Below are 19,712 nucleotides of genomic sequence, written 5' to 3'. Positions count from 1 at the left end.
AAAAAACCAAAAAAAAAAAAAGTACCCTCATGGGGTAATTATCTAAGAAAATGAACTCCGTTGCTTTTATGTGGACCGCTTTGCTAACAGGGATCAGAATCAGTAACCCTATGTGTGCATATGCTGCTTCTGCGAAACAGTTGCTTGCAGGGGCACATAGGGTGACTGCTTCCATGTGAGTTTTCCCTCTCCTCTCGCCTTTTCACAGGCAAAGGGTTCACTCACACGAGGGGAACAAAAGCTCGACTCATCTTTCTTCAACCAAGCTGCTGCTCACCTGTGAGCTTAAAGAAGCCCCCTTCCTCCACGCTTTCCCTACGTGTGGCAGCATTTCCAAGGAAGACCCAGCGTGGCAGAGTTAACACGGGCGTGCCTACTGCACACAGAGTATAAAGGGTCCTAATCAACCCCATCACTGGTGGGAGGGGATTTTCCCCTTTAAACGCAGCTACCTGGGGAGGCGTGTTCTCCAAGCGTTTCTTGCTTCATAGAGAGGTGAAAAGGGGGAATTCTTTTTTTTAAGGCAACTCTGTGGGGGTAACTCCGTAGGGGTAACTCCGTGGGGGTAATTCCGTAGAGGTAACCCCGTGGGGGCAACTCCGTTGAGGCAAAACTAAATTGTGTAGCAACCGAGTTGGCTGTTTTTTTTTTTTTTTAATGAGCTTGGCAATCCCGCATGGCTCGTTTTCGCTCCGCAGAGTACCACCCCCACGACACGTAATTAGCCCTTTTAAGGGGCAAAACCCGTGAGAAAAAAAAAAAAAAAAAAACAAACCAGTACAAAGCAGCGCAAGGCAAACCAATACAAAGCAGCGCAAAGCAACGCAACGCAAAGCAACGCAAAGCAACGCAACGCAACGCAAAGCAGCAATACCCTCGCACGAACACAATCGCTTGCTCAAAACATCACGAGAGCAGGTTACTCATGTTCGATCGCCCCTGCCGATGTAACCGCCCCAATTACACATCGAAACGGCTACTAAAAGGGACCCCGCCTTATCTTTTAAGCGAGGTTAAACATACGGGCGAGCCAGCGAGCGAATCGAATGGGTAATTCCCCCCACTCACACACGTGTACGTGTGTATCTATAGGTTAAGCAGTCGGAGAGGAGCTTCCTCTGTTTACCCCAGCGAATCGCACGCACAGCCTCAATCGGCCACCTGCTCAGCGGAATAAACCCAGTTGTATAGGCACGTCAAAATGAGCACCAACATCGAGAGACTCCAAAACGAAGATGAAGTCACGTTTAAGCTAAAAGGAGAAATCGCAGCAATCGAAAAGGAAATAAAAAGTTGGTTCATAAAGAGGAGACTAAACATGGAGATGAACTACTCCCTACATAACTTATTCACTAATTATAACATCGTTGGACTATCCATTAATAAAGATATCGATGTGAAGGATAAGATGTTATGGCATGACATAGTGAATGGGAAACCCGTGTTGGAAGATAATCTCAGTTTGGATGCAAAGGAATACAAGGCGGATATGTACAGCAAGATGTGGGACAATAGTACTACTATAGAAAATCCGTGTAGACTAGTGGGATCTATTTTCTTTCGATGCTTAAAAAATAATTACCATTTAACGGAACAAGAACGAGAGGGTACGTGCATGCACAGCTTTTTGAACTTCACTAATTGCAGAAAGGCGTTGAAGTTACAGCAGGCCAATAATATAAGAACTGCCCTCACCAAGCAGAATGCGGAGGACACCCATGCGAAGGCTCTCTTTGAGCGAAGGAGTACTCTGTTAGAGAAGTTGGCAGGCCGTACTGCCTAGAGTGAGGGCGAATCCCCCCACAGTGGCTTGCATAACTGATGTATTATACAAATACGCACAGCATCACAAAAAAAAAAATATAGTAAAAAAGCGGCTGGCGCTACCTTTGCAGGCGTGTGATTTTTTTCCCCGCGTGGTGTCCCACCAACCGTAGTACTTCACGCCGACTGCACTACTTCACACCTGCTCTACGACTTCACACCTGCTCTACGACTTCACGCCTGCTGTACTACTACACACCTGCTGCACTACTTCACACCTGCTGCACTACTTCACACCTGCTGCACTACTTCACACCTGCTCTGCTACTTCACACCTGCTGTACTACTTCTCCCCAACCTAGTACTTCACGCCGCCCATAAAGGTGCGCGCGTCTGGCACCTGACCGTTAAACGCGGCTGAAGAAAAATCAAAGGTGGGGTACTCATGCTGGAAGCGTTCCAAAAGAATTTTCTTCCTCGTGTTATCCTCATCGATGGCATTAATGCATTTGTGTCCCTTAAAAACGCTACTCCATATTTCTGCCTTTCGTACCTTCGTTAAAAGTATGTGTAAATTCTTATCCTCAATAAACCAGTACGAGCATCCCTCGTCGATAAGTCCGGACAGTTCCCCCTCCAAAAAGCTTTCCATTCCCTTCAGCCCAATTCGAATTCGCTTACTTTTAATCTCGATATCTAAGTCCTTTTTATTAACCACTCTCGAATTCATATTAATGAAAATATTGATCTCGTCGATACTCTGCTCCCATTCGTAGATCACAACACCTGTATAATCAGAGGGCAGAAAAATCAAAAGCAGTAAGAATGAGAAAAAAAACCGTCGCTGCTATGCACTTTTTCCGTGGGATATGTATCTACATGGATTGCTCCAACACAGAATGAAGCGGAAAAGGGTTAGGCACTCTTCGTCAAATCTGCACATGTCAGAAGTACTATCGATTGTCTACCCTCAAACACCTCACCATTGTTTACATATTTATGTCTTTTCGTATAAATGTCACCCATTTTGCAGAGTTGAAAAATGGTTCCAGGAGGGAAAAGAGAGGGGAGGGGGTCCCAAAAAATTTTGAAAAAGTTTTGGGGGGAGTGAGAAAAAAAAAATGACCGCTTGGTTGGGGTGATTCCCTGGTGGCCCACCGGCATGGGGGGAATACCAATACCAGCGTGCAGGCATACACGTATTCACCTGCGCGCAGAAGTGAGCGTGGATGCAAAAGCGTTAATGTAAGAGGGTGTACGTAATAGCCTGCACGTAATAGCGTGTATGCGTGTACCCGTGCGCGTTTGCTTAATTCGTCGCACTTCGTACTTCGCTCCTGTGCGAGTCACGCTCACCGCGCGAAACGTTCGCCCTTCCCTCCCTTTTGCTTCTTCACTTCTTTGCCAAAGTGACGTGCGTGCACAGTTCGATTCAGTTGAGTTGCCCCTTGGGAAAAAAAGAAAAAAATAGAAAAAAATAAGAAAAAAAAAAAAAAAAATTGCTGAACGGTGGGCCGTTTAATGGACGGAAAAATTGCCCACCGGTACGTCAGCCAACCGATAACGCTGAACGGCGCAGAGTGAAGGCCCATTTTGCGAACATAAAGGAGTCACCCCAGTCTTTCCAACACGCGCACGTGGGCGAAAGTGAAAGGTGAAAGCGTTTAGCCATACGACTGACTTGCGTAAATGCATTTTATTCGCTCACTTGGTACGTCTGCACGGGATTCTCGAAGCGGGCGAGCGACGTACAAAGCAGCACATTGGGAAAGGACACATACATGGGGTACTGCGCGGACAGGGAGCAGAGGACATACCCCCCTTGATGCTCTTTTTTGTAACACTCGTTTGTAACACTCGTTTGTAGTCCTTTTTTGTTACTCCTTTTTGGTATCCCATTTGTTATCCTTTTTGTCATCCTTTTTGGTACCCTTTTTGCTATTCTTTTTTTTTTTTTTTTTCACGAAGGTTCCCCCAGCACATACGAATGTAACGTACCCCCGCACGTGAAAAGCTCACCCCAGTTAAGGAGCCCCAAAGTGATAAACGTTTTTTTGGCCCCTTTTAACCCCCCCCCCGGTAGAAGGACTGCGAATCCAAAATGGGGGGAGACGGAGGTAGTTTGCCCCAGCGGGTGGACTTGGTTCGAATGAAGCACAAGCGACTGAATGAAAGCACGGGGAGCCTGGGCTACGGCAAAAACACGCTCGTGACGGTGAACCAGTGCAGGAGCAACAAGAAGGAGCTGAAGGAGCATTACATGAGTCACTGCGCGATCTCGCAGGTGGGGACAGCGGATAGTGCGGCGGGTAGTGCGGCGGGTAGTGCGGCGGGTAGTGCGGCGGGTAGTGCGGCGGGTAGTGCGGCGGATAGTGCGGCGGATAGTGTGGCGGATAGCGTAGCGGAGAGTATATCGGAGAGTACATCGGAGAGCCGCGCGGATTGCCCATTTTGCGGGGCATTTCCTGTTTGTCCGCGCCTTCCCACCCGTGAATTGCCACTAGAGGGAGTAGACCTCCCACGCAGTCATTCTCATAGCCATTCTCGCCTCCACTCTCATCGTCATTCTCGCCTCCATCCTCATCTCCATCCTCACCGCCATCCTCACCGCCCCCCGTAGGAATCGCTCAAGGAACCCTTCTTCTGCTGCCGCTTCGGCTACCTCTACAACACGGAGCACGTCTTGAGCCTCATTTTGGACAGGCAAGGCAAAAAGAAGAAGAAACGCAAAATGGACGACTCGCGCTACGAAGCGTTTGCTCACATCGGATCCCTTAAAGACTTGGTGCTCTGCAAAAACAAATTAAACGAAGAAAATAAGTTGGTATGCTCCATCTCTAATGAGATTATTAACCCCTCCTCCGGGGCTATGTGTCTCTTCTCCTGCGGCTGCGTGTTCTCCAAAAAGGTTTTCAGTCACGTGAACATAGCCAAGGTAGGTACAGCTTTGAATCGAGGTGGATAGGCGGATGGGATAGACCAACTCACATGGAGGACGTGATTTCCCCGCACACTTTGCTACTTATTTGTTACATCCTTTCTCCCTTCTGTGACTCACCTCTGCTTCCCATCGCAGGAAAACGCGTGCATAGCGTGCAACACAAAATTCAAACCGACAGACGTGATCGAAATTGCGAACGTGGACCAGCCCCTCATCGGAAAGAGAAAAAAAAAAATGAAAACGAACAAGGAGCAAGTGGATAAGGCAGAAAGGGACGACAAAAGCCAAACGGATAAGAAGCGCCACGCGGAGCACAAGGAACAGGACCCCAACAAGTGACGCGCTGGTGAATACGTCCAAACGGGTGCGTAACTAAAAGGCTGGAAAAAGTAACCCCCATGAGTTACCCCGAGTAGTTACTATAAGCAGTTACCCCGAGTAGTTACCCCCAAAATTAAAAGCACCTTTACCCCCTCGTGAAAAAGCAGAGAAGAAGAAAACGGAATGGCTGCTCGACTCGAGTTCGCTTATCGGAGAAAACACCGTGAGGGACGAAGGAAAGACAACGCCCCACCCCCCGAAGGGTTAACTTCACCTTTACTCGACGATTGGAGAACGCTCGTGGGTCTCGTGTGTGCATATACACATATGTGTCGTTCGCGTGTGTATCATTCGCATGTATATCATTCTTATGTGTGTCGTTCGCATGTGTGGCATTCCCGTGTGCGTTCTTTTTTTCCCCCTCCGTTTTGATTGCCCTAGCGGGGTCCTAACTACCCGCTTGAGTCCCTCCTGAGTCCCTCTCGAGGTTTGTTCACACCCATTGGGGAGATTAATTAGCTCGCGTGGATATGTGTACCAAGGTACCTCTCCGCGCATACCCGTTTGTATTTTTTTTTTTTTTTTTTTTATTTGTGCGTGCACATCTTTCACCTTTGTTCTTCCAAACAGGCACATATGGGAAGCCAAAAAAAGAGAAAAAAAAAAAAACTCCCCATTTTTTTTGTAAATTTTTGAAAAAATTTCACCGCTTCCCTAATCGCATTAAACAGTCGTGAATTCGTTAGGCGACTTTTCTCCGCGCAAGTGGGAAGCATGACGCGGAAAACACACACGCGTGAGCGTTACACATGTAGGTTCGACTTTGCTCTTTGCACCTCGCTTCCCCCAAGCGGAAACCCACTCCAAAAAGTACCATCACAATGACGCCGTCCGACGAAAGCCAGCACAGCGATGTGTCCGCTGGGACGGTAAGATGTTACAAAGCTAGAAGGGGAGGTAACCCATCGAGGGAAAACTCCATGCGTCGAACTGCCAACCGAACGGAAGACCCACTATTTAGTTACCCAAAAGATTACCAATTGGAGGACCCCATTTTGCTTAACGGCGAGGAGGCAGATAGTTGTCCTGAAGGCACTCTTGCTCGAATGAAAAAAAACGCGAACGACGACGGGAGTAGCTATGACTCCCTGGTGGAAGACTTTTTTGAAAACGCCATAAAAAATGCCAAAAAGGGAAAAAAAAAACAAAACCAGGAGGGGGAAAGCGGGCCAAGTGAGAGAAGTGGGAGAAGTGGGAGAAGTGGGCGAAGTGGGAGAAGTGGGAGAAGCGGACCAAGTGCGGAAGGCGAGCAGGCGGAGGCGGAGTCGCATGCGGAGGACAATGCATTCCAACGGAAAAACGAACACATCGAAGGCGAGGAGAACGAAAAAGACCCACCAAAAATAATCATTAAAAAAAAGGGAATACAATGGAATAGCGAAATGTTAAAGAGAAATCTCAACAAGCCACGAATGCCTTTGGTGAGAAGGAAAAAAAAATGTATGAACATGTTGACAAGAAAAAAAAAAAAAATGCCAAAGGGAAAAATGCCAAAATGGCTAGCCAGGCCAAACACGCAAACGAATGGAATAGTTATCAGAACGACTTGGACAAATATAAACTCACCAAGGAAGAAATGGAGCAGAAGAGAAACAGCTTGAAGTCCAAAAACTTAGACAAAGTCAAAGTTGAGTATCAGCAAAGGTTGCAACGGATGAGGACCGGGAAGAACAACGGTCCCCCGGCGCGCAAGTCCGCCCCCGCCGCTCCCGACACTACCACCACTACACCCCCCAGCGGGGTGCACATAAAGTCAAACGAAGAACCGACGCGTAACGAGTGTGACCCACATGGGGAAGAAACAAATCGATGCGCCTCTCACCAACGGAGTAGCAAAAAGGATCACTCAAAATTAAAACAAACAAGTACTGATAAAATGGATAAAAGGATGAAGGAAAGAGGAGGACATACCTTTTTTTCCGATGTGAATAAGAACCATCTAGGTAGCCCCTATAGCGACACGGGCCCTTCCTACATGCACAGCAGTGAAGGAAAGTACCCCTCGCTAGACCTAATCCACAGTAATGGTTTTTCCTCAGGTGGGCAATACACTAAATGGGGCAAGCACAATAGGAGAGTAACCCAACATAAGGATAGACACCCCTCTAACCCTAGATACCACCATGGAACAACTAAACAAAGGAACAGACATACATATTTGGACAAATGGAGTGCCTCAAATGAACCACATAGATCGAGTCAATTTAGAGAGGACACAATTTTTCGTGGAGATTGCCTTAGTAGTAGTGGAGAGTATAGCAGTCTGCTAAGTATACTCTCCAGCGAGTGCGAGTTTGGTGCCGTCTCCTCTCATTCGATGAGGCGTAAAGGGAAAAGGGGCACACAAAAAGGTTCAGACAAGTGGAGAGGCAAATGGGATGCTAACCACCCAGGAAAGCCCCCCTCGTGGACAAAAAAGAAAAGAAGCTGCGATCATTTTTATTCACGTAACAATGGCAGTGACAGTGATCGCATGACAATCTCGACCGGAAGGTCAGCATCCACAGGAGAGAGCACCATAGATTACTTTGCACAAGAGTTGAAGAAGAGGAACGAAGTATTTTCTCCCATTATGGATACGATTAACATCAGGACGGATCTCCTGGAGGACCTTCCCCCTGTGCGCAGGAAGGAATTCAAAGAAAAAAAATTTTACCCAGATTTAGGAATTAAGTTATTCGCTCAGGGGGGTTGCAGCCCAGCCCACTCTAACAGCTCCCACTCTAACAGATCTCACTCTAACAGCTGCCACTCGAACAGCTGCCCCTCCAGTGGTGCCTCTTCCGCGAGTACTACCCACCTCGATCACTTGTGGGACTCCGACTACACAGATCAAATACAAAAACTAGGGTCCACCCCTCAGATGGACCAAGACATACTAAGGCTGAAAAAAGCCCAATTGGAGACACTCAACTCTATTAAAAAAATGGTGCAGTCGGTTAGGGCGTTCAGTTTTAGTTGTGAAGGGGATGTGGAGGAAGCGACGTCAACACGGGGGGAAGCACCACCTCGCGGAGCGCATCGGATGATGGAACGGGCTGGAGAAAATCCTTTAATCGAACGAACCGGAGACAACCCATTAATCGAACGGGCTGGAGACAACCCATTAATCGGACGAACCGGAGACAACCCATTGATGGAGCTTCTCTTTCGCGAAAATGAGCAAGTGTACGCAGATGCGCAGCCGTCTCCAAGACAAGGGGAGGCCTACACAAATGACGAAGCGGAGGAACACTACCAAGCGGAGCAACACCACCAAGCGGAGCAACACTACGAACAGCGAAAACCAATTCACAGTGAATATAATAACTGCGTGTACTTAGATCAGCTCCACCAAGGGGATGATACGTCCATTTCATCCCCTCTCGGAGGTCATAAAATGGAAGGGACGCTCCATCAGGACCATCTGCGTGCAGATCTCCAAGCGGGGGGGTATCCATATAATGATATCCAACTAAGGACCAACATAAGTGACCACCCAAATCACAGAAACAACGTTTTAAATTCCCATTTTGTTGATAATTTTTCTACAGTTAGTTCGAATTTGCGTGGAAGCATGTCCAGGTGGGACCTGACTGGGAGTGACTTGCAAAATGGGGGAGAGGCGAACGGGGGAGAGGCGAATGGGGGAGGGGCGGCATTTGTTCCCCGGGGAAGCAGTCCGCGCGGTTGGGAGGGCCATCAAGCGGGGAGAAGCCAGAGGGGAGCTTCCGTGGGGAGGGCCACCACAGACACAGTCACAGAAAGAGACACAGACACAGCCACCGCTAATATGGCCACCGCTAGCATAACCTGCGCTGGTCTACGCGGCGGGACGAAGCTCAGGCGGCCAGACCCAGCGACCCGTGCTGCCAAGAAGGGGCCCCTGACGAGCCAACGCAGAGACGCAAAGCCAAAGCAATCCCAAAGGGTCCCCAACAAAAAGGAAAGTAATCCCAGCGTCGAATCAATTTCAAGTACATCCAAGGGGAGTCCCCAAGGTACCTTCAAGAAGAAAGTTCACTCCGGGGAGGACACTAGAAATGCGGGTCAGCTGGTCGGTATTAGTATACACAAGGAAAAAAACACGTTTAACGAAACGGGGACACTGTTGAGGGGTAAAGTGCAGGGAGAGGCAAAAGGGGGGAAGTTGGCACCGCGCAGGAAGGTCAGCGGGTTGGGCGGTGTGGCCGGTGTGCGCGGTGTGCGCGGTGTGGGCGGCACGGCGAACGGTGCAGCGAAGGATGTAACGCACAGCACAACTGCCGACGCGCGCGACCAGCGACTAATCAGCCAAAGAATTCTAAACACTTCTATCAACTTTGACGACACGCATAACCTCAGCGACGAAGACCAGTTCATCTTTGACACCTACCTGAATGAGGCCGTCTCCAAGCGGGAGGATAACTTGGCGGGGAACTTGGAGGGGAACTTGGAGGGGAACCTGGAGGGCAACTTGGAGGGCAACTTGGGGGGCAACCTAGAGGACATCATCCGGAACCAAGTCGCACTGTTCGAGCGTAACTTCCTATGAGGTGAAGCGGCGACTGCAGCTGGCCGAGTAACTACTTCCAACCGCATGGCCATTCCAACCGCATGGCCATTCCAACCGCGTGGCCATTCGCGCCGCCTAACCATTCGCACCCCCTAGCCATTCCCGCCGCCTAACCATTCCCGCCGCCTAACCATTCCCGCCGCCTAACCATTCCCGCCGCCTAACTATTCGCGCCGCCTAGCCACGTTCACCCGCGCGAAGTTAACCAAGGAGGAGAGGTGCAGTCCGCACGCTTCCCCCACGAGCGCAGGCGGAAGGATAAGTACCTTGTGTACATTCTGCACATTTCGAGAGAAGAAGGTCTTCACTTTCTCCAACAAATCAGCTTTACTCATTAAACTCTCCGGCCAAAAGTACCTAGACAAATAATGCAACATGGAGGAAGGACCCAAAAAAAAATTATGCTTCAGTATACCCAACAACTTAATCTCAAGGTACTTCAAATTCAGGTCATCTTCATCAGTCTGAGTATTATCCAAAGGCTTTAACTCAGCCGAGGGATGATACTGATTTAAGGAATTGCAGATGGACAGATCGTACATCGGATCGTTGGCTAACAAACACATGGTCTCTTTGATTAATATTTTGCTAACATTTCCAATCAGATTTATATCCCCTGAAGAGCAGTCATACTTTGTGTAGTACCCTGTTATCGTTTCGTCCAAATTCCCGGTAGCTATGGTAAGTAGAAATTCGTTGTGCAGATTGAGGGGGGCATATCTCTTGTGGCATATAAGGGGGGAGAAGAAGTAGGTCAATAGAAGCCTAGACCTCGACTGTACATTCTGTAGACATAGATCCTCGTAATTGCTTCCTCCTTCGCTTTTAAACCTCATTTCTTTCCCAAGGGCCTTTTTCCCCGCAGTTTTAAAAAAATCAAACAAGTCATCTATGCAGTATACACTGTGGTATGAATTTATAGCTGTACTTAGCTGCTCCGCGTACGACTTGGTGTTTTCGCTGCTGTTCTTGGAGGGCAGAGACAGCGTGTTCAGTAGCTTGTTGCATATCGCCTTCCGGCAGGGGGTATCAATTAGCAGCCGCTTCAACTTTTGGTGGAACTGCTCAGTGTTGAAGCGGTCCAGCTGGGCAAGGCGGTCAAGGTGGGCACGACGATCCAGCTGGTGAAGGCGGTCCAAGCAGCTATCCCCGGAGCCCCCCCACGGGGCGGCCATGCCCCTCTCCTTCATCCCCAGTTCGATCATTATGGAGAGCAGATAAACCATGCACGCGGAGAACCCTGAATCGACTCCCCCGGAAAGGGCCAACATAAATCCCTTGGCATTAGTCAAATGCAAAACGTGCCACAAAAACATGGCAGCATTAAAGCACAGCTCCTCATATACATTATGCAGCGAGCACGTCTGCTTGGCAAACTGGTACTGCCAATCCTCCGAACTCGGGTGGTATTTTCTCAACAGGGTAGACATCACTGCGTTATTCTTTGTGTACATATGCCAGTTAAAGCTCTTTGGGAGGTTCCCCCAAATGACTTCCTTCGAAAATTTTACAAACAGCTCCATTTCTTTGTTGTACGAAAAAATGCACTCCCCGTCGTGACCACCATCTGTACTTGTTTTACTCTCCACAATTTTTTCCAACTTCTCCATTTTGATAATGGGTATATTCGTTTTACTTCCCCTCTGTGGATGGGAATTCGTCCGTAGAGACACACTCACGGATGCAACTTGCACCTCATCGAAGGTAAACCTAGCGTTCTTAGTCAACACTTGGTTGTTCTGACTCAAAAAAGAAAACCCATCGTATTTGTAAAAATAATTATCGCACCCAGAATTGGTATTATAACTGAGGACCATATGGGGATACAACTTAGTTAACTGCATCATCTGGATGAAGTACTTTTTAAAAAGCTGCAACTCGTTGGTGACGTGGCCACTTACAAAGAGGACATCGATTTGGTTGAGAGGCACCTTGGCATCATCCCCCACAGAGATGCAAACATCTCCTTCCCGCATGCTCAGCTTTAGCTTTACGGGATCCTCCTCAAAAAAACGGGGAATCTCTCCACTAGCGCTGTCACTGTTAAAGAAACCGCTTATCCCACCACCCCCCACCAAGTGTACTGAACCGTGACGGTTAAAATGCTCAACCCGATCATCGACCAGCACACCCCTCTCTACTTGGATCAAGTCATCCAAAAAGACATGTCCAATAGATACGTCACCTAGCTGTATTAGTGCCCTCCCGATGTAGGTCTCTGTCTGATTTGTTACCTCCTGGACACACTTAGGAAGTGCGTATGTATGCAGACTGTTGCCGAGAACCTGGACGCTGGAGTCATTAAACTGGATGGGCTTCGAATGGGCGATGGAAGGGATCCCTTCTTCTGCTCCCGTCTCTCCAGCATCTTCGACCCCCTGCTGGATATACCCCTTTCCCAACGTCGACCAAGGAGCGAAGTACTTCCTCTCCTCATCACTTAGGCACTCCTTCGGAGACAGCAAAATAATTTTGTTCCTATAAATAACTACTTGGCAGCTGTACAGCTTCTTCTTGAAATACACAGGCATGCTGACAAAGCACAGCATGCTCTCCATGAGGGGTCCATCCATACATTTCTCCTTCATCAGTTCGCTTAAATAGTACCAACAATTTTCGTGCATGTCTTCGACCTCTTTGAAGCAGTCTTTGCAGCTCACCCCGCACAGTTCCAATTCACCACCGACTCGAACTGTGCACTTTAACTCTTTGCATCTTTTTATACTCTCGATGATCTTCCGCTTGTTTTCTTCGTAGTCCAGCGGGATAGATGATATGGAGCAACAGCTCAGACCCAAGTTAGTCCTTTTCTCCATGCTCCACGGGGGAAAGAAGCAAAGGGAGAGATAACCAAACTGCCTTGTTCCTCCTTCACTTCGCACCTGTTTTGCGACCACCCCTTTGAGCACAACGAGTGCTTTTGTATCCGAGCGCTTTGGTATCCGAGCGCTTTGGTATCCGAGCGCTTTTGTGTCCGAGCGCTTTGGTGTCCGCGCGCTTTGGTATCTCCCGAGGAGGATCTTCGATTTACACAAAGTGACCTCACTTGGGGGCAACGAACCGGGACCAGTTACCTCTCTTCGGTAACCCTCACACAGTGCACAGTCTGGATGGTTCGTAGGGTTCGTAGGGTTCGGAGGGTTCGGAGGGTTCGGAGGGTTCGGAGGGTTCGGAGGGTTCGGAGGCACAAACAGGGGGACACCAATCGTGGTGGCTTACACGGTGTTGGCCAGTCGACGTGTGGGCGAGTCGCACAGGAGAGCAGCACAGGTTAGCAGCACAGGAAAGCAACACAGAGGGGTCGAGCAGCACAGCACACTTAGCACTGGCAGGAAGAGGCTGAACGATCTAGAGGGGAACTCTCAATTCGGTGAAAGCGCTCTCCGTGGGGAGAAGAAGAAGAAGAAGAAGAAGAAGAAAAAAAAGGCTAGTCACACAAAGTGAACAAATGGCTTGGCGAGGGAAAAATCATTACGATGGGCCTTTTTCTTTTTTTCCTTTTTTTTTCTCTTCTTTGTGAAATACACACGAACATTGTTGCGTGGCCTCCCCCCCATGGCGTGCACAACGGGGTGCAAAAGTGGGCGATGTGCGGAGGGGCGATGTGCTGAGGGGCGATGGCGGAGGGGTGCTACCCTGCCCGCCGCTTCTCCTTTATCTCCATCTGGATGCTCGGGTCCGTGTTCAGGAAGGTGAGGTATATGAAGTAGGGCAGCACGTACTTGACGAAGAGCATCTTGCGTGATTTGGCGATCAGCCTGAGAAGGGGGGCGGTGCGGTGGTGCAGTGTGGCGGTGAAGTGTGGTGGTGCAGTGTTGTGGCGCAGTGTGGTGGTGAAGTGCAGGAGTATGACGCAGGGGTGAGCGTCGAGCAGGATATCGCCCTGCAGGACATCGCTGTGCAGGATATCGCCTTGCAGGATATCGCCCTGCAAATCGCACCGCAAATCGCACCGCAAATCGCACTGCAAATCGCCGCGCGGCCGTACCCCGAATAATACACAGTCGACGCGGCCGTCGCGATGAGGAGCACAAAATTGGTGATGTACATCAGCTTGATGGAAAAGGAAAAGGGATTGAAGGCGCTGTAAAAAGTGGCAATGTAGCAGACGCAGCTGAGAGAAACCAAAGCGTTCGTCTTGAAGTCATTAAAATTTGTCACAAAGGGGATTAAAAAAATACTTGTCGTTAGCTTCCCAACCAGAAAGAGGTCAAATATGTTGTAGTGGTTCAGCACAGGGTACAGCTCCTCCATATTATACACCCTACTGTTGAGTGAGTACGTAATGTCTATCGCCCCGAAGAAAATATTAACAAGGCAGTTGAGAGTGGAACACACGTTCAGCCAATTAACATGCCTATAATTCTTCACGACGAAGGATGGTACCATTAGGAGCACATTTAAAGCTACCTGCATGGGTATCCTCACCCAAAGGAATCGATAAAAAATGGGCTCATCGATTGTGTTGCTTAGATTAAACTTCGTCCCCGTGAATAGTGGCTTCTGAGTGTAAAACGGATTTGGAGATCTTACCCCCTCATGATCCTCTCGGACTATGAGGGAAAATATCTGCATCTGTAGAAACACCGTGAACACGTTTAGCAACAATAACAGAAGGGAGAAAAAATGGGTGCTCTTGTAGTAACGGAACAGGACGCTCCTCACCCAATATGTGTACCACTTGGTAAAGCTTTTATATTTTAATATGTAATCCAACTCGCTGTCCCTAATGTCCTGTCTCCACTCTGCTGTGGAAAGGGCCTCGTTATATTGAACCCAGTATTTCCCCCCCCCTGCACGGGACGCGTACCCCCACTTTGCAACCCCGGACTTTGCAACCCCAGACTTTACAACCCCGGACTTTGAAACCCCCCACCTTGCAACCCTGAAAAGACTCCCCAGTAGATTCACAAAAGAGAGAAACCCTTTCCAAGGGCGACGCCTCTGCTTATTCTCCCCGTATAGTTCATTCGTACCATCCTTCGAAATGACATCATAAAATTGGAGGAGAAATTCCTTTCGAAACGCTACCTCGTAGTGGCTTTCTTTTTTCTTCTTCTTTTTTTTCAGTGATAGTTTTGTCCCGTAATAGCAGCTGCTTTTTTTCTTCTCCATTTTGTTCGCGCCCTTTGGCCGTTCCGCTGGGGGGGGAGCCTCTCTACGCCTCTCCCCGGTCGCGCTAACCAAACAAACCGCGTTTCCCATGTTGGCCGCACCCCCCGCGTCGACAGCCTTGTTGCCCACATCTCCCATGTTGGCCGCACCCCCCGCGTCGCCAACCTTGTTGCCTCTCCCGCCCCGCCTGTTCCTCCATCCCGCATGAACGCTCTCATCAGAAGATGTGCCACAGTTGGCAGTGCCATCTCCGCTATCCTCCCCCATCTCCGTGCCGGAGGAGCCATCCACAACGTCGTCAATGTAGAATACGTTGTTCGAGGTGGACATACTATCATCACTTGACTCCTGCAGTTGGATAATATATTTGTCTTTTTTTATCGATGTATTTACATGAAATAGGGACTTGTTCTTCACAGAGATCGTACTCCCATCACCGCTGCTGCTAGCAGATTGGGGCTGAGAAGGGTGATTCCCCTTTTTCTTCGCCTTAAAATTTGGGTCTTTGTTCCGTTTCGCTCCACCGCTCTCTGCCTTAGCTGATGGGATGAGGTAAAACATCCTGGCACTATTTCGGCCCTGGTCTGCCACTTGACCGTGATCCCCCTTTTTACTGGACCCTCCCATCGATGTGCAAAACGAGCCATGGTTGTAATTAGAGGCGTTCCTCTTCCCCTCTGTTCTCAGCACATCGGATTTGAAAACGTGAAGTTCGCCTTCCTCTCGGCTGTTTCGGTCACTTCCGACGAGGCAGGCACTGCTGTGTTTGCGAGTGTGGGCGTTGGAGCTAGTGCGGGCGTTGTATCTAGTGCGGGTGTCGCGCCCCTTGCCCCTCCCCTTGCGTAATCCCCCCAACGAATTCAGGTGAAGCACCCCCTGGTCGGTCAGGCCCCCTATTTTCAGCCCCGGGTATTCCTTCAACAGAGCGAGCATCTTATAGTGGTTCCCATTTCTGGAGGACGCGTGGTCGCTCCTCAGGTACCCCGAGATGTTACTCAAGTTGTGTCTCTCCAGCACATATAGGGGAATAATATGGGACAGCTTAACCTTCCCATCTCTGTCAAAATATATGTACGTAATTTTTTTCTTCAATTCTTCGGAGAGTATAATGTTCCTTCTCCTATGAAATTTCCCTAGTCCACTTCGCAGCAAGCTGAAGTGCCTCTGAACCATCTCCTTTTTGTACGTCTCTCCATAATATTGAGGCTGTGCCCTGTCTAGTTTGTCTCCAAATTCTCTTCCGTTTGTGCTGTTCAAATTGGATAGGTTCTTTTTTGAGAGTCCACTTCGATGCCTTCGTGAGGGTAGATGCTTCACCTGGGGTAAGTCATTTCCCAGATGATCATTTTTGCCTGCACTTTTTGTGCGATTTGGTCTGTGAATATCAACTATTCCGCTTTGCTCTCCTCCTGAGGTGTTCACCTGTGGGTACTCCTCCGAAGGATGCACTCTTCTTCTGCCTTTCCTTTTGCCAACCCTTGTCTGATCCCTAGATTTGTGTTCCCCCGATAATGCTTCCCCCCTTTGGAACGAAGAAGCACTTTCATCCCGCAGGTTCTGCTTCTCTTCCCCGATACCAAAATTGTTAACGCTGGAGCAGTTAACGTCGCTCACGTCGAGGGGGGCCTCACACTGCACACTGGTCAGGTCGTCACCATACGGGTCCAGCCTTATCTTGCTTTGGTTTATCGTTTTGATCTTTTTGATTCCGTCGTTCACCTCGTACTCGAACAGGTTGTTCCCTGCAGGTGAAAGTGGAGAAGCGGTGAAGTGGTGAAATGGAGACGCGGTGAAGCTGTCACGCGGTTATGTTACTTGCACAGCGGGGTGATTACTCGTCGAAGTGGTGACGCGCACCCACATAGCGCAAAACGCACAGGGAACACAGTCGTGTGCCACTCAATTCTGCTGCTTTGTTTTTTCTTTTTTCCTTCGAGTCAAACCTAGTATATCCACGCTGATGTTGTTCTGCTGGCAGTATATCAAATTGTTCCTTATCAAGATGGCCTTCTTCTCGAGCTCCTGGAAGTAGGGCTCCACGGTGTCCAAAGCACGCAGGGGCTTCTTCTTAATGTAAGCTATTTGGCTAGCGAGGGTGTACAGCTCAAGGTGGACGATGAAACATACTACAATATGAACAAGCAGAAGCAGAGTGAAACACAGCGCAATAGGGAACGTTGGCATGCTACTGTAAAAGCGTACGAACCCAGTGATTAACGTAACTGTGCAAATAAATAATAGACCTTTTATTTTAACAGATGTAGACAGGCTCAAAATACAGATGAAATAAATTGTCTTCGACCAGGACAAGGCGGACGTAAGCAAAAGGGCAGACGAAAGAGGAAATAAAAAAACGTATATAATGAACAGATAATGCACATGGACAATCTTTTTCCCATTTTCATTTTTGGAAAACACCTCGGCTACTTTTAAAATTCCAATCTGCATGACAAAGAAGGAGCACCATATCATTTGAGATATCCTCTCCTGGATGTTTATAAACTCAAACGTGTTTATTCCATCCAAAAGGAAGAAAAAAATTTCCATAAAGATCAGTAAAATTAGCGAATGAATTGAATTCAACAAAAATAAGTTTTTAAAATCTGTGGATTTCGCCATCTTTAAAGGGGCAAGGGATGAGAAAAAAAAAAGGGAAATATGCAACGTAAAGGGGAAGCAATATGCACGGGAGACATTCGAGTGGTAGACGACGTCTCATAAACACGGCCACCCCTGGGTGCTGTCCCTGCGAGGGGAAACACCTTATTGAAAGAGGGACAAATGATTCGAAGTGGCGAAATATGAATATTAAAAGAAGAGATTTACAGCTGAAGAGAAAAATAAAATCAAAAATATGCGCATACTATGCTGCGAGTGACGGACAAGCGGTTCTCCTAAAGTGACTCACTCATAAGGTGTACTCCGTGTGTGCGTGTGTCCTTACAACCACGGGGCACCTCAAAGCGCAAGGAGAAAACGCAAAATGGGGCGCCGCGTGGGCGAAAAAATTACACGCACAATTTGGAGAAAAAAAAAAGGAACGTTCAGCGTGTTAAGAAAAACCGTCAAGGCGGCGCACATCATAACGTAACATAACAGAACAAATTGCAACTGCTGCAGCGTGGTCGTGTCTTCCACGTAAAAATTAAAAGCGCGTGCAAAGACGACTCTCTTAAGTTTTTTTTTTTTTTGGAGCACATCAAAAGGATTGCGCTCGCACGAAAGCAAATCTTTGTTAAAAATGGGGGAGCCTAATTCGAGGAGGACACTTTATTTTTTTACACCTCTTAAATGTAGAATGAACTGTTTTCGTGAAGAAGGAATTGTGGCACCTTTCCTGGTTGCAATTAAATTGGTCGCATGTGTGTGCACACATTTACACATATTTGCGTATTTTTTTTTTTTTTTTAGCTTGAACAACCATTTGGCTGTTTGCAAAATTTGTATGACATCATGTTGGCCCATTTTAGGGCAGAACAAAGGGGGAAATGGGGCATTCATAGTGGAATACGTTCTCGTGTAGACGCTCTCATACGAATGAACGTGCTTAAAAGCGTCAACACGCTCCCTCGATCAGTGAAAAGCCTTTTTATGTTGCGCATAATCCATTTCCGATGTTGTATGAACGGTGCTAGCTACATTCATTATGGGAAAAAAAATTGTGAACCGGTCAGGCGAAATGGGTGTTTCTTTTTCTTTTTTTTTTTTTTTTGAACTGGTCAGGCAAAACGGGTACTTTTTTTATGAATAGACATGCGATAATGCGTTTCTTCGGTTCACTGCCCAGGGGCATGCGGAGAAAACGTTCACTTAAGCGTGAATAAATATATATATGCTCATTAACATTTTCATGTAGGCGTAGACCTTTTCGTCCACATGGATGTTGCTACCCCCCTTTTGTCCTTCTTCCTGTGTTCGCTTCAAAGCTAACATTAAGAGGTGCACAACCGGTGCGCAGGACATTCGAAGATGCTACCTTCCTTTGTGCACATGTGTTTTTTTTTTTTTTTTTTACGCCCTTTCGACGCAGATATGCAAAATTGGCTATATCTGCACGCTAACCTGCTCCATTCTGGTACAACAGAACTGCATGTAGAGATAACATTACCTTTGTTTTGTAGCCACACTTTTGCATATTTTTCACTATATATTTGCGGGTATGTAAAAAAAATTAGCATTTTGCGTAGAACGTAAAACCCCTCTTTGTCGTGCGCAGTGCGAGGTCGCGACTCCAAAACGGAGTTTCGTCGAGTGGGCCATTTGTGTACTTATTTTGACATTTGAAGGGACGAGGGCAAAGAACGCATTGGAAAAAATTTTGCACATATGTACATGCGCATGTGCGCGTGTATATATCACTTAAAGAGGCACATGTGCATGTGGTGGGCAAAACCTACATTCCAGTGTGCCCTCATTTGTGCCGCAACCCCCGCGTCGACACTGTGCCATCCACAAAAAAAGTGCAACCCTTTTATTTGCGGTGCGGGTTTAAAAGGCACTCACAAAAAAGCCCGTTTGAGAAAAAATAAAGACGACCGGGCCACTTCGCGCACATCCCCTGCGGAAAAGATTGGAACGTAATGGAATGCAAAACGATGTAGCGCGATATAATGCCGTGTAGTTCGACGCAATACGATGCAAACAAACTCGACTTAACGTTCTTTTTTCGGCCATTCGTACTTTTTGTACAATTAGCCAACGCACAATGTGCCATGGGCTAGTTCAAAAAAAAAAAAAAAAAAAAAAAAAATTAAACTGTATGTGTTTTATTAATATACAAATATATGCTTGGAGGAAGCAAAAAAAAAAAAAAAAAGAGTATTTCCACACTTATGCAATATACATATGAACAGTATGCGTACATTTCGCAAAAGTGTGATGGAAAGAACGAAAAAATAATGAATTGCATTTATAGACATAGTGGAAGGAATAATTGTACAAAGCCTTATGCAAAGAGATTTTTTTTTTTTTTTTTTT

At 47.7% G+C, this 19,712-nt stretch overlaps 6 protein-coding genes across 6 annotated transcripts; 3 read left to right on the top strand and 3 right to left on the bottom strand.

Annotated features, from left to right (window-relative positions):
• Positions 1 to 1,201: 1,201 nt before the first annotated feature.
• Positions 1,202 to 1,771, top strand: PCYB_073470 (hypothetical protein; the record flags this gene model as incomplete). The annotated part of the gene is made up of 1 exon (XM_004221744.1): positions 1,202 to 1,771. A coding segment is annotated over one exon (570 nt), but the record flags the coding sequence as incomplete, so codon positions are not given.
• A 351-nt stretch (positions 1,772 to 2,122) lies between these two features.
• Positions 2,123 to 2,790, bottom strand: PCYB_073460 (nuclear movement protein; the record flags this gene model as incomplete). The annotated part of the gene is made up of 2 exons (XM_004221743.1): positions 2,123 to 2,550; positions 2,748 to 2,790. 2 exons carry the CDS (start codon positions 2,788 to 2,790, stop codon positions 2,123 to 2,125), a joined length of 471 nt encoding a protein of 156 aa, XP_004221791.1.
• A 1,075-nt stretch (positions 2,791 to 3,865) lies between these two features.
• Positions 3,866 to 5,044, top strand: PCYB_073450 (hypothetical protein; the record flags this gene model as incomplete). The annotated part of the gene is made up of 3 exons (XM_004221742.1): positions 3,866 to 3,907; positions 4,385 to 4,699; positions 4,841 to 5,044. The coding sequence occupies 3 exons, from the start codon at positions 3,866 to 3,868 to the stop codon at positions 5,042 to 5,044; spliced, it is 561 nt and encodes a 186-aa protein (XP_004221790.1).
• A 1,480-nt stretch (positions 5,045 to 6,524) lies between these two features.
• PCYB_073440 (hypothetical protein) lies at positions 6,525 to 9,584 on the top strand (the record flags this gene model as incomplete). Its single annotated transcript, XM_004221741.1, has 1 exon — positions 6,525 to 9,584. A coding segment is annotated over one exon (3,060 nt), but the record flags the coding sequence as incomplete, so codon positions are not given.
• Positions 9,546 to 12,436, bottom strand: PCYB_073430 (NAD synthase; the record flags this gene model as incomplete). The annotated part of the gene is made up of 2 exons (XM_004221740.1): positions 9,546 to 9,593; positions 9,812 to 12,436. The coding sequence occupies 2 exons, from the start codon at positions 12,434 to 12,436 to the stop codon at positions 9,546 to 9,548; spliced, it is 2,673 nt and encodes an 890-aa protein (XP_004221788.1).
• An 815-nt stretch (positions 12,437 to 13,251) lies between these two features.
• Positions 13,252 to 17,354, bottom strand: PCYB_073420 (hypothetical protein; the record flags this gene model as incomplete). Its single annotated transcript, XM_004221739.1, has 4 exons — positions 13,252 to 13,378; positions 13,609 to 16,477; positions 16,679 to 16,861; positions 16,979 to 17,354. 4 exons carry the CDS (start codon positions 17,352 to 17,354, stop codon positions 13,252 to 13,254), a joined length of 3,555 nt encoding a protein of 1,184 aa, XP_004221787.1.
• Positions 17,355 to 19,712: the final 2,358 nt, after the last annotated feature.

The sequence above is a fragment of the Plasmodium cynomolgi genome, chromosome 7, assembly GCF_000321355.1.
Source record: "Plasmodium cynomolgi strain B DNA, chromosome 7, whole genome shotgun sequence".
In the NCBI taxonomy this organism is placed as follows: domain Eukaryota; phylum Apicomplexa; class Aconoidasida; order Haemosporida; family Plasmodiidae; genus Plasmodium; species Plasmodium cynomolgi.
This window is presented reverse-complemented; position numbering and strand designations above follow the sequence as displayed.